General features: G+C 30.2%; 1 protein-coding gene across 7 annotated transcripts in view; it reads left to right on the top strand.

Moving 5' to 3' along the window:
* The window catches only part of GEFmeso (Guanine nucleotide exchange factor in mesoderm), a 78213-nt gene that overhangs the window by 26935 nt on the left and 36278 nt on the right, over positions 1–15000 (top strand). The window contains exon 1 of one of the 7 annotated variants that reach the window (XM_035886009.2): positions 760–923. The exons of the other annotated variants lie outside the window; for them this stretch is intronic. Coding sequence (XP_035741902.2) covers positions 914–923 — 10 coding nt within the window. The 5' untranslated portion in view covers positions 760–913. Of the gene's footprint in view, positions 1–759; positions 924–15000 lie in introns of those variants that run through there. 7 annotated transcript variants of the gene reach the window in all.

Below are 15000 nucleotides of genomic sequence, written 5' to 3' on the forward strand. Positions count from 1 at the left end.
AATTAATTATACATACATACATGCATGCGCACATACATGCATACATACATACATACATGCATACATACATACATGCATACATACATACATACATACATACATACATACATACATACATACATACATACATATATATATATATATGAAATTAGAAGACAAATTAAATGAACGTTTGTACGTCATCCTACTCTGATAGTTAGATATGAGCGGTATTACGGCACTGCATGATGCAACTTAGTCGTAGGTGCAATGACAGTAAAGCAGGAGCAATAGGAGCAGGAACAACAGTAAGAGCAGCAACAGCAGCAGCAGCAGCAGCAGCAGCAGCTGATCGTAATAGTTGTCGCAAAGAAAACTATAGTTCATCTCTTACGAGTCCGTCGTCGTCGTCGTCGTCGTCGTCGTCGTCGTCGTCGTCGTCGTCTCTTGCTGCTGTTGCCTGTCAGAGAACCGTCGATCCGCGGACTCGTTTCAGACCGGTTCTCTTCTCTCTTAAGAGAGAAAGAGAGATAGAGAAAGAAAGAAAGAAAGAGAAAAAGAGATAGAGATACACACACACACAGAAGAAGACAGACAGACAGAGAGAGAGAGAGAGAGAGAGAGAGAGAGAGAGAGAGAGAGAGAGAGAGAGAGAGAGAGAGAGATACATACATACAACATACACATCACAGAGAGAGAGAGAGAGAAAGAAAGAGAGAAAGAGAGAGAGAGAAAGAGAAAGAGATAGAAAAGTGCCGTGGCAAAACGAGACCGCACCCCGTTGGTCCGGAACGTTATTTCCGTCGTACACGTGAATCCTCTTTCTAAGTTACGAACGATCTAAAGATCTTTCAGTGTATCAGCATCCCTGTTACAATTCGTTCGTCATCTTTAAGAAGTTCGAAGATAGTTAAGAGAGATTCTTAAACGAGGAATGATACATGGTAATTATTTTACTTTGATATATTTTCTTTCTTTTTCTCACTCTCTCTCTCTCTCACTCTCTCTCTTTCTCTTTCTCTTCCTCTTTTTCTTCTTTTGTTTTCTCTCTCTCTCTCTCTCTCTTTTTCTTTCTCTCCCTCTTTTTTTTCTGTCTCTTACTTTTATTTTCCTTTCTCCCATTTACTTTTCCTGTTTTATATTTTCATCTCACTTTCTGACTTTTTGTTTTCTCCTTTCGTTTTTTTTTTCTGGTCTTTTATTTTTTCTTTTTTTTTTGTTTTTGTTTTTAGATCTGATAAATTCGCAAATATTTACGTTCGAGAGAAATCTTCTGTTCCTTTTTTTTTTCTCTTTTCTTTTTTTTTCTTTTTTCTTCTTGCTTCATTTCTATTTTTCTTTTACTCTTATTTGACAGAGATATCGTTAAATGAATTGTTTAATTTTTAATTGCTATGCAAGTTTTTTTATTATAAATTTTCAAACAGAAAAATAAATATAATTAATTACTTACGTATATATTCTGGTATTATCGAAAATTAATTTTTATCGATAACGAATATAATAAAGCAAAAAAAAAAAAAGAAAAAACAATTAATCATAATACGATGTTAATAAAATATTTATTAGTCAAAATGAATGAACAATTTAATAATACGAAATAAAATATCCATCTTGCCAAATGAATGTTAATTAATTATATTGAATGTCTCTCGAGAGACAAACGCGACAATATCGTAGGCGTCAGTCTCAAGGTTTAAAAAGCAAAAAAAAAAAATAATAATAATAAAAACAAAAAGAAAAAAGAATAAGAAAAGGAAAACTTGCAACGCAATCTTTCGATATTGTTCTCCGTTACATATATACCTTATTATTATTACGATCACGAACAGATGTCCTTGTTCAATATTCATAGTTTCTCTCTCTCTCTCTCTCTCTCCCTCTCTCTCTCTCTCTCTCTCTCTCTCTCCCTCTCTCTCTCTCTCTCTCTCTCTCTCTCTCTTTTTCTATCTCATCAACCATAATCCACGTACGCATGATCGTAATCGTATTACACGTGTAACCCATGAGCAATGTCGTATACATTATAATATTGTATAGTATAATTAATACTCTAATTGATTTACAACTCTATATATATATATATATATAAAAGAAAAAAAATAGGAATAAAAAAAAAACTTGAACTCGTTATTGTTATCTAAATTTGAAATTTTATCTGAAACATTTTGAAATTATTCATAGGAATATCTCTTATCGTTAAAGACGTTCCCTTGGTTGATCATTAATCTGGAATCGAATTGATAACGATATACATATCATAGACGATTTAAATTCTATCATAATTAGTTCACATATACACGTAGAAGCAAAATGGTTATAATGTTTATACATGCCGACTTCCGGAATTTATCGATAACTTTTTGATAAACTTTTTAATATAAGAGAATCTTAAAAATGTGACGAAACGATAATTAAAACTAGCGATAGCGATTGAAAATATCTAATTTACTATTTTTTCTTCTCTTCTCTTCTTTTCTTTTTTATTTATTTATTTGTTTATTTGTTTATTTGTTTTTTTTTTCTTTTCTTTTTTCGTAATTCTTTTTTTTCTCAGGGGATATTTTTTTTGGTTTTTATTTATTATTATTATTATTATTATTTTTTTTTTTTTCTTTTTTCGATTAATTATTTTCAATCGAAACGACGAGAATTTAATTTCAATATAAATAAAATTATACACCTTTGATAATTGAATCGAACGATTTGTTTTAATCAATTGATTCAATGGAATTTTCATCCTATTTATGTACATTTTCTATTTATATATATATATATATATATATATATATATATTTATTTTTTTTTTTTTTTTTGTAAAATCGAAATTTTTTGGTATCAATGATATATTCTAAATATCAAATTTATATACTGATAATTAGATTCAATTCCAAATAACCTTTTTCCTCTTTCTTTCGTCTTCTTCTACATTAATCGTAATTACGAGCGTGGAGATTTGCATGAATTAAAAAAAAAGAAAAAGAAAAAACAAAAAAAACAAAAAAATAATAATAAAAAAAGAAACGATCAGAAAAGAAAAAAGGAGGATAGAACAAACGCACTGTGCGGTATCTCAAAATTTCTCTGAGACTTAGGAAAAAAAAAAAAAAAAAAAAAGTAAAAGAAAGAACGTAGAAAGTATTGAATATTCGTTAGGTAGGTTTCTCTTTTCTGGTTAGAACTAACATTAGAATCTTTTCGAGACTTTTTATTTCGTCATCTCGATGCTGCCTACAGGGAAAAAAAAAAAAAAAAGAAAAAAGAAAAGGACGAGGAGTGCAGATCACACCTGAAATTTTTAGAGAAGTTAAACTTTCCTTCTCTCACTCTCTCTCTCTCTCTCTCTCTATCTATCTATCTATCTATCTATCTATCTAGTTGTAATATAGGATATTGAATGATTACTAAACTCACAGGTATTGCCTTTTCACAGACATTTCATATTTCTTAACGAAATATGAAAATGACGACTTTCACGGTATTATAACTGAGACAAAAAAAAAAAAAAAAAAAAAAAAAAAAAAAAAAAAAAAAAAAAAAGAAACGGGCATTGTAAAATTATAACAATGAGTTCGTATCTTTCGTCATATCGGTCGTCACTCGGTATATAAATTTCTTTTTTTATTTTTACTTTTTTTTTTCTCTCCTTTTTTTTTCTTATTAACGAAAGTTTCACCGTAAATTGAGTAAAGGCAATTCTAACGATAGAAAAATAATTTTCCCTTATTGCATTTCCATATTTACTGGTATACTAAAATTATTCTAATATTTATGATATTACGATATAATAGTAATTTTTTTTTTTTAATTATAATAATAATTTTATAATGGTAATTTTTACGATATAATATCCTAATATCTATAGTTAATTCTCTATAAGCATAATAATAAATAACAACAACAACAATAACAACAACAATAACAATAACCATATACAGTAAGAAAGAGAAGAAAAATGAAGGGTGATAAATAAAGATATACAAAAGAAATAGTTTACAAAAGGGGCGGCGGGGGTTGGGCTGGAACGGGATGGGCGTGGAAGGGGGGAGTAGAAGGAAAAAAAAAAAGAAGGAGTTGCTATGTTAATGGGGGAAAGGAAAGGAGGAAAAAAAAAAAAGAAAAAGAAATGTCAAGTGTAAAGGCTAGTAAAGTATAATATATCTAAAACGTGACCTAATCTGTATATTCTACCATTACTACATATATACTGTCACGTAAAATTGAACCACTAGTTGTTATTATGTATGTATATATATATACATATGTACATACGTACATAGGTTCGATATCTAATGCCTACTATGCCATTAGAGTTAAAGGATATGCAATTTAACGTCATGATAACATGTTCTCTCATCCTTGTCCTTGTCGTCAAGAAACAGGACCTTCGGGGCATCTTATTTCTTTCATTCCTTTATTTATTTATTTATTTATTTATTTATTTGTTTGTTTGTTTGTTTGTTTGTTTATTCGTTTACATTTCTTTTTAATTTTTTTTCTTTTCTCCCTTTCATTCTATTTATTTATTTATCTATATATATATATCTATTCATCTATCAAAACGTATTTATTCATTCATCTGTTTATCTCTCTCTCTCTCTCTCTCTCTCTTTTTTTTTCAACTCTTTCTATTTCTTATGGTGGTGGTACAAGGGTAAAAGATATTAGCTAAGCCAGGTTATATGGTGAGTACATATATGGAGGTGAAACAGCTCGGTCACAAAGGACATTCCATTCCATCTTACGTTGGCTGCATTAGCTTTGTCCCGGTACTACTACTGTGCCTTCTCTCTCTCTCTCTCTCTCTCTCTCTCTCTTTCTCTTTCTCTTTCTTTCTCTCTTTCTCTCTTTCTCTTTCTCTTTCCCTTTCTCTTTCTTTCTACCTCTTTCTTTTCTTTCCTTTTCACTCTCCCATTTTCTTCTTCTTTTTTTCTTCTTCTTCTTCTCATCTTCTTCTTCTTCTTCTCCTCCTCCTCCTCCTCCTCCTCCTCTTTCTTCTCGGGTCAGAGGCAAAGGGACCCAAGTCCTGGACTAAAATATTCTCGAACATACTCTCCTCTCTGCAAGAGTCGAATCTTTCTTCTTCTTCTTCTTCTTCTTCTTCTTCTACTTCTTCTTTGGGGTTTCAGAGTTTCGGAAAGTGAACGAAGAAAATGTTTGGGATGTAAATTCTTTCTTTTCTCTCTTTTTTTTCTTCTTCTTCTTCTTTTTCTTTTTCTTCTTTTTCTTCTTTCAGCAAGCCATTTATCTCTTCTTTTTTCTTCTTCTTTAAGGGGAATTTATCTTTAACCTTTGTTAAGAGGTTCATCGTCCTACGGTCCTAATTTGTTGTTTGCATTATAGTTGTTCGCTTTAATTTCTTTTTTCGTTTGATTTATTTTTATTTCTATTTTTTTTTCTTTTTTTTTTTTTCTTTTTTTTTCTTTTTTTATTTTTTTTTTTTTCAACCCAGTTGTTCATTCATTTTATATTTCTTATCAGTTAATTATTGTGAAAATGGTGGAAATTGTATGAATATACATCTATATGTGTGTATGTAAATATATATATATATATATTTGTTGTTTTTATTTTTATTTCTGGGTGTTTTTTTTTCTTCTTTTTTTTTAATGATTATATATTACTATATACGTATAAAAGAAATAAATAACATCTATATCCTATAAAAAAGGAAAAAAAAGGGTTATAGATATAAATAAAGAATAAATATTTAAATAGATCAATTAATTTAAATTGATCTTTTTTTTTTTTTTTTTTTTTTCCTCAAGAAATAAATTAATAAAATTTTTAATAAATAACAAATGTAACTATTGAAATCTAAAATGGATTTGACATTATTATCATTAGAAAATTTAAATATTCAAATGTAATAAACTTTTACAAACGAGAATATATCAATAAATTTGAATACAAAATTCTTAAATTGAAAAAGTCTAAAATCCATTTAAATTTCTAAATAAAATTCTTAATGATTGATTGTAAAAAATTTAAATGGTGCTCGACATAATTGATATAATTAAATTTATATATATATATATGATATTATATTATATTATATTATATTATATTATATTATATTATATTATATTATATTATATTATATTATATTATATTATATTATATTATATTATATTATATTATATTATATTAGAAATAGATATAGATTTCTAAGTAGAACACTTGATCGACGCGAAATTCAATCCGAAACATTGCGAAACAAAAAGCTCTTCTCCTTTCTCCGGCCAAAGTGTTTTATCGTTATCTAACATCCGCGGAAGATAAGATAATGCTTTTTACTCGTAAATGCTTGTGAATAACTATACATACGTGTCAGGTGAGAGAGAAACGGAGCAAATGGTCTCGTGTAAATATATACGTTCATACTACATGTAAATAGTAAAGAGATACATAATATATATTAATAAATACATAGCAGTAAGGTACATATATACATACATACATACATGTATATATAGATATATTATATTATATTATATTATATATATATATATATATATATATATATATATATATAAATATACACGCACAATATACAAACTAACAAAATGAGCACACATATCTATATATATATATATATATATATATATATATATATTACATGACATATATACATACGTATGTACATATAAATGTCATTACGTGTAATATTTACGAAATATGTACAGAATATATATGTGTGTGTGTGTGTATAAATGTTGAGTATATAATACTAAACGTGGTTATGTTGATGATGTAGTTATGAAAATACATACATACATACGTATGTATATACTTAATATACACACTTGACTTATATAAAAAGAATACTAATCGAACTATAACAATGACTGTCGAAGCAAATTTTATCGTTTTTCTCTCTCTTTTTTTTTTCGTTTCTTTTTTCTTTTCTTTCTTGTTATCATTTGTTTATCAGCGACCTAATTTGAAGTAGCAATGTCATCGTTTCTTTTTCTTCTTTGTCTTCTCTCTCTCTCTCTCTCTCTCTCGCTCTTTCTTTTTTCCATAATATCGTATTACGCAAAAATAACTTGGTCGATTTCTTCTTCTTCTTCTTCTTCTTCTATCTATTCTCTTTATTCCTCAAGGTTAATCAATGTTGACCTTGAAAATTAATTACTTATTGATGGAGAATTAAGCTCGAATCATTCTAGTGATTTTTTTCTTCTTTTCTTTTTCTTTTTTTGTATTTTCTTTTACTTTTCTTCCTCACTTTTCTTTTTCGCCAACTTTAATAAAGATGAGTATTCTCTTAAAATCTTTCACTTATGTACGTGTGTACCTATATAGCGTGTGTATGCATGTGTATGTATATATATATATATATATATATATATATATATATATATATATTATATTTAAGAAAGGGACTTAAATAAATTACGAAAAGAGTGGGAACAGCTGCGTTTGATTCACGCGGTAAACTCGGCGCTCTAATTGCTACAATTGGCTGTCATTGTTCTTAAAGACATTTATATACATATATATATGTGTGTGTGTGTAAAATGTCTGTTAGTAAAAGGGAGGGTTAATGTGTAGAATGCCACCGTCCTCAATATCTTTACTCGAATTTTCCTTTTTTTTTTCTTTTTCTGTCTGTCTTTCTCTTTCTCTCTCTCTTTATCTATCTATCTATCTATCTTTCTATCTCTCTCTCTCTTTTTCTTTTATTATAACATCAAATTGTCTTTATAATCCAGCTAGACTTTTATGTATATGTGTGTGTGTGTGTGTCTGTGTGTATATACATATATATATATATATGTGTGGGAAATTAAAAAGTAAAAATGACGATTGAAAGAGAAAACATAATTTTTCAAAAGAAAGATGAATAAAATCAAAAGAAATCTTATTATTAATTTTGTCACAATGATTGACAAATAAACATTAACATAGTATTAAAAGAAAATAAATTAATTAATTAGATGAATGAATTAATTAATTGAGAAAATTAAAGAAACACGAATCGTCGAAATTCCATGAAAAATTTCAAATATACTTAATTATTCGAGTTAATAAAAAAGATCAAACGTATGAAATAGAGTCGAGATAAATGTATATCTGAATAAATAAATAAATAAATAAATAAATAAATAAAAAAGAGAGATAGAAAGATAGAGAAAGAAAAGAAAAGAAAAAAAAAAAATCACGAAAGATATTAGAGAAGAAAGAAAATTCGAAAGGAAACGAAATAAAAATGAATAAAAGCATTATAATGGAGAAAAGGAGAGAAAGACAGAGAGATAAAGAAGAGAAGAGAAAGAGAAAGAGAAAAAAAAGAAAGTTTCTAATAAAGATATCGAAAGAAACTTAATTACGAAGACAACGACGATGATAATGATAATGACGATGATAATGACAATAATAATCATAACTATAATGATAATGACGATCATAGATATTACCCTAACCACTTACCCCTTACTCAAGAAAAGGAAAAAAAAAAAAAAAAAAAAAGAAAGAAAGAAAAAAAAGAACTAGAAAAATATTAGAGATATCTAGTAGGAGGTAACATTGGCTACATTTCTTTAGACGTTTAATGAGTATTATTAAAGGAAAAGTATAGTTGTGTGTATGTCTTTCTCTCTTCCTCTCATATATATATATATATATATATATTTGTGTATGTGTGTATGTGTATGTATTTGCGAGGAATGGACCGATCGAGAGTTTGCCATTGAAAATGAAGAATCCGGTTAAACGTTCCATCTCTTTCTCTTTCTCTCCTAATGATCTTACTCACGATCGGTCACAGATTTCTCGTAGGATTTTATCGGTTCTAATTCTATGGTCGAAACGTTCAAATATTATCTTCTTATACAATCTATAACGAGTTTTCTGATTAGAAAGTAACGAAGTGCACGATCAACATCGTACAAACGTTCATAGACAAAACATATACATTAAGCATATACACATATATATTAATAGCATACATATATATATGTGTGTGTGTATGTGTGTATGTGAGTGTGTGTGTAAGAACTAACCCGTTAGTACAATCGTTATGGGTATTATCGTTCTTGGATAATTATGGGCACGCGTTCATAATAATATAACGTTTTCTTATATCTCATCATTTCAATATACACACAATTGTCATATCATGAATTATAATTATAGTTAAAACAAACAATTGATATATATGTATATGATTGATATGTTTTCTTATATGTATTTCATTTCATATAGGTATGTATGTATGTATGCATGTATGTATGTATGTATGTATGTATGTATGTATGTATGTATGTATGCATTTTTGAATTGAACATGAGATAATTAAAATTTAATATAAGATGATCAATTTTTTTACACGTCTGTCTGTCTCTCTGTGTGTGTGTGTGTGTGTGTGTGTGTGTGTGTGTGTAATAATCAATGATTATATTTTAACTTTATATTAATATCTACGTATTAATTTTAATTTAAATAAATCTTTCTATATCTCTTCGTTTATTTATTTATTTATCTGTTTATTTATCTAACACGCACAAACACACACACACGCACGCACGCACGCACGTACGCATGCACGCGTTATGAATGATAAAACGAAAGAAAGAAAGTTTTTACTCTCGTTTGAATTATTATGATACTTGGAAGTACTTGAAGTTGTCATAAATCTGAAATAAAGTTCATTGATTTTAGATTTTACACAGGTCATTAAATTTTGGGATCATAAAGTATCTGAGAGGATGGGGACGGGGAAGGGAGTGATTCTAAAAATTAATTTCTGTGTTTTTTTCTTTTTTTTCTTTTTTTTCTTTCTATTTTTTGTTTTTTTTTTTTTTAAAGATTGTAAAACTAGAAACGTAGCTTGCAGAATTATTACGTGCTCTAAATAAAAAAAAAAAAAAAGGACCTAAAGATTCATCGGAAAAATTATAATTGATTTTGTTAAATGAAATTACAAAATTTTTTTAGGCTCGCCCCGTAATAGGTACTTCTATCTATTTATTTATTTATATATATATATATTTTTTTTTTTTTTATTTCATCTATTTGATCCGTACAAAAATGAAAGGAAGATTGATTGATCTAGTGATATGGTAATAAATTGAAATCGGTCAAAGTTCAAATATTTCGTTACACGGTTTTACGAATTGATTCGTCGAAAAGAAAAATGAAAGAGTTTCAATCGGGAGACAAACGAAGAGAAAAAGAAATAGAAAGGGAAGGACGTAAAGACGTTAATAACTTCTCGGTATTTCATTAAAAACATGGTCATTAAAAGTGACGTACGATTTATTAAAAGAGACCCCTCTTTTCTCTTAGACATTATGAATAATCGTGATCCCGCGTTTAATCGGCGCTGTTTATTTCCCATAGATTCCTTCGTGGAATTCGTTCATTCGCATAATTCATTCCATACGTTCCTTTTCGATTTCCATAGAATCGATTGCTCGACGATCTTATAACGATTCGATTCCCCCCCCCACTCTCTCTCCCTCTTTTTTTTTTTATTTTATCTTTACGAAACTGCACCTGCTTTACGAAATGTATTTAATGCATACATAAATTATGTATATGTATGTATGTATATATATATATATATATATAATATATATTATGTATACGTAAGTTCGTTATATCGAGAGGACCGGTATTCGGGTAGAAAGGGATCGTGGGGGGGAGAGGGGAGGGAAGGGGAGGGGAGGGGAGGAGAGAATTTGGATAAGGATTGGGGGTAGGTGGGTGGGGTGGGGGTAGACGGCTTTTAAAATCGCCAGGTTCTGTCCTTTTTTGGAAACCTCTGCCGCAGTCACGATGCTACAACTTTTATTCGTGCCATGACTCCTCACGGTGTCCATTCCTTATGGGGTGATAATTTTGCAACGGGTTAAAATTGAATTGGGGGGAAAAAGGAGAATCGTTTGGGGAAAATCTTTAATCTGAGAAATTAAGGAAAGATATTATATTTGTCAGAGATACGACGTGTGGGTATTTTTATTGTTTTTTTTTTTTTTTTTTTTTTTTTTTCCACCATAAAATAGTAAAATCGTCGTTGATCTTACTTCTCGTTCGTTTATATTTTATGAACATATTTCTTTTTTTTTTTTTTTTTTGTCATATTTTAAATACAATCCTATAAAAAAAATTTTGATCCATAAACATATGATCGGAAAACATTGGATAAATACATATATTTACCTCCTAAATATTTTTTTTTTATTTTTATTTTTTTTATCTTTTTTTTTATTTTTTTTATTTTTTTATTTTTTTTTTATTTTATTTTATTTTATTTTATTTTATTTTATTTTATTTTTTTTTTTGTCTATTATAAATTCTTTTTATTTGCATTATAAAAATTCTATACACATACACACACACAGACATATACACAAACGCATACATATAGGGTATACTTTTTTTTTCTTCAAACGTGGATTTCATTTGAGATTTCTCCAAGAAATCGTGCGTCACCTGCCGTGTTTCGATCATCGATATCGATTATCGATTCGCCGAGGCGTCGATCTTCTCCCCCTGATTCTCACCTCGATTAAATCGCTAACCGAGGTACGATCTGCTGGCACACCTTCGGAATAAGAGAGTACATTAACACGAAAACAAGCTTATCGGGTTTATCGTACTTACTTGTCTCCGTAGTGATTGGTGTCGACGCGCTAAAACCAGACCGGGGAGGGGGGAAAAAAAGTCATACGGCAAAGTTTCCCGTATCGACCACCTCCCTGTCCTCTCCCCTCCCCCATCCTACGTTTAAAACAAAAACAATCTTTTCTTTGGTTACGTCAAATTACACTTTTTTTTTTTGAATCAATTATCAAAAATCGTCGAATCGTCAAAACGAAAATTAATATTCCTGATTCGTCATCTTTCTTTTCCACTTGCCTTCCCCGTTTTTTTGTTTGTTTGTTTGTTTGTTTCGTTTTTCTTTTTCCACGATGAATTGCTGCACAATCGTTTCTAAAACAATTACAATGAATAATGTATAAATCGAAAAGAATTCGAGTATAAATTTTCCGAATTTTCCGAAGTCCGAATTTACCCGCCAAAACACACACACACTCTCTCTCTCTCTCTCTCTCTCTTTTTCTTTCAATTAAAACCAATCGATAAGAGTGAAGCACGTTTTAAAACAACGTGTAGAAAATAATTCAGACGTTCGAATCAAAAGCAAATCAAATCAAAGATGAAAATTGAACTTGTACGAAGTTCCCCTTCCCCCGCTTTCCCAGAAAGAAAGAAAGAAAGAAAGAAAGAAAGAAAGAAAGAAGAAAAAAAAAAAGAGAGGAAAGAAAGAAAGAAGAGAAAAAGTGAAGGAGACATTGATAGTAATAAATGTCTCTTTAAAAGTAATCAAGTTAGTCCATAAACGATATGTCCACATTGGTAAATACGATCGAGCGAGACCTGAAACGACATAAAAATATCCCCCGTAATGATTTTTCGATCGGTCCGACATAAAGCCGGGCAACGATCTTTTGCACGATTGCTCGATCGATCCCATGGAACGAATGAACGAACGAACGAACGAACGAACGAAGGAACGAACGAGTGAGTAGCGGTCGAGGCGCCGCTCCTCCAAGAAAAACGATCCGCTGAGCCAGACATCCGAGACAGCCGCCTTTCTTTCTCTTACCCCCTCTTACCACCCTTCTTCACCTTCTCTTCCTTCTTTTCCTCCTCCTTCTCCTCCTTCTCCTCCTACAGTTTCCCCTACCCCTCTTATACCATCTCCTTAACTCTTTCTCTCTTTCTCTTTCTCTATCACTCTCTCTTTCTCTCTCTCTCTCTCTCTCACACACACACACACACACACACACACATATACTATCTCTCTATCTCTCTTTCTCTTTTGCTCTTCTTCCAATCGGTCGACGGACCCCTTTCGTAGCCTCTCTTTCTCTTTCTTTTTCTCTCTCTCTCTCTCTCTCTTTCTTTCTCTCCCTTTTTCTTTCTCTTTCTTTCTTTTTTTTTTCTTTCTCTCTCTCTCTCTCTCTCTCTCTCTCTCTCTCTCTCTCTCTTTCTTTAGAAAGAGTAGTGGAGACGTGACGAGGGGCGGTAAGAGTGAAGAAAAGAGGGGTGATAAGGGTGGGGGAGGGGTCGAGGAGGAGAGGAATCAGGGAAGGATTGGAGGGGTAAGAGGGCGTCTCGTATTGGCGCCATCCTGCTGCCGCTGCACGCATTATTCCGTACGCATTTTTATCATATCACTGTGTGTGTGTGTGTTTGTGTGTTTGTGTGTTTGTATGTTGCGCTTGCTTACGTTCTCCACGTTTCACTCTAAATAGGCTCGTTTGATTTCTCATCGAAAGTTCTTCGTTTTATTTCTTTTTTTTTTTTTTTTTTTATCCTTTTTCCTTCTTCTTCTTTTTTCTTTCTTCTCTCTCTCTCTCTCTCTCTCTCTTTCTTTCTTTCTCTTTCTCTCTTTTTTATTTTTTTGTTTCTCTCATTTCTTTTTTTTTCCCTTGACGATAGAAATTTTGAGATTATCATTGATCCTAGGTGATTTGTGATATACGAAATCATAGATTTAAATCTACATTGTTATTAAATCTACATTATTAATTTTTATAATTTTATAATTATTTATTGTATTATACAATCGACGATAGATAATAATTAATAAAATTTGAATTATAAATTAATTGAACGATACGTAATGTTATTGTTCAGTATCTGATGAAATTGAATAATCGATAGAAAGTATGCGAAATAACATGGATTATATATATGAATGAATCAATTAAAAATAACTTCAAATATAACTTTCTAATCGTTCTAATCTCGTGTCGAGAGAGTCACAAACAGATAGACAGACAGACAGACAGACAGAGAGAGAGAGAGAGAGAGAGAGAGAGAGAAAGAGAAATAATTATGGTAGTTTCGATATTGATCCTTGATTTAACTCTTTCTTCTTTTCACCTTCGACGTTGTGTAATGCGAAAGATGAGAAGAGGAAAAAAAAAAGAATAATTATAAAAGAGAATAAAAAATAAATAATGAAGATAAATAAATAAGAAGAAGAAGAAGATAAAAATATAAACGAGATGAGAGAACTTTCAAAGTTGAGCGCGTTCGTGCATGTATATGTGTGTATTCTCAGGTATTATTATGAACTTATAACATCGATTTAGAGACTAGAAACTAGAGACTAAAGGTTAGAAAGAGACAAAGACAGAGAAAAAAAGAGAAAGAGACAAAGAGAGAGGAAGAGAGAGAGAGAGAGAGAGAGAGAGAGAGACCTTCCACTGGATTCTAATTTAAGCATAAGATATGCACGCGATACTTAGAATATATGTTTCTAAATATATGAGAGAGCCAAAGGGAAAAGATTGCTCTTAGCTTCGCGTGAACTTCTACGATGACGATGATATATAGTCAAACCACCACCCTCCTTTCTCCCCCCACCTACCCCTTCCTCTCCATAATAGAGATAGAGAGAGAGAGAGAGAGAGAGAGAGAGAGAGAGAGAGAGAGAGAGAGATGGAAGAAGGGGTGGCGGTGGTGGTGAAGGCGATGGGATGGCTGGTTAGGGGGGAAAGGAAGGAGTAAGACGTCGCGATCGGATTTCTCGTTTCATCGGCTAATAACAACTTAGAGTCTATCTTAATTATCGCGACTTATTAATTTGAGATCATTTGAAGATGTTTAATTCAAAAAGAAAAAAAAGAAGAGAAAGAGAGAGAGAGAGAGGAAGGATTATTTATCCTCTTGTTATATTAAACGTTGCATGAATTTTATTTACACGACGATAGAGTCGTTCATCAATCGTTTATATTTTTTGAAATTGTTTTCTAAGTTTTTTCTGTTTTTTCTGTTTTTTTTTTCTTTTTTCATTTTCTTTTTCTGTTTTCTCCGAAATTAAATTTAAAAAAAAAAAAAAAAATAAAAAAGAAAAAGAAAAAAATTTAAGGAGAGAAAAAAGAAGAAGAAAAAAAAGAACAAAAGCAAAAAAAAGAAAAAAGGAAAAATTAAAAAGAAGAAAGAAAAAAGAAAAAGAAAATCCAAACAAATATTCAATAACTTATTAAACAATAA

This window comes from Vespa mandarinia, chromosome 17, assembly GCF_050613455.1.
Source record: "Vespa mandarinia isolate Hongniang chromosome 17, ASM5061345v1, whole genome shotgun sequence".
NCBI lineage: Eukaryota > Metazoa > Arthropoda > Insecta > Hymenoptera > Vespidae > Vespa > Vespa mandarinia.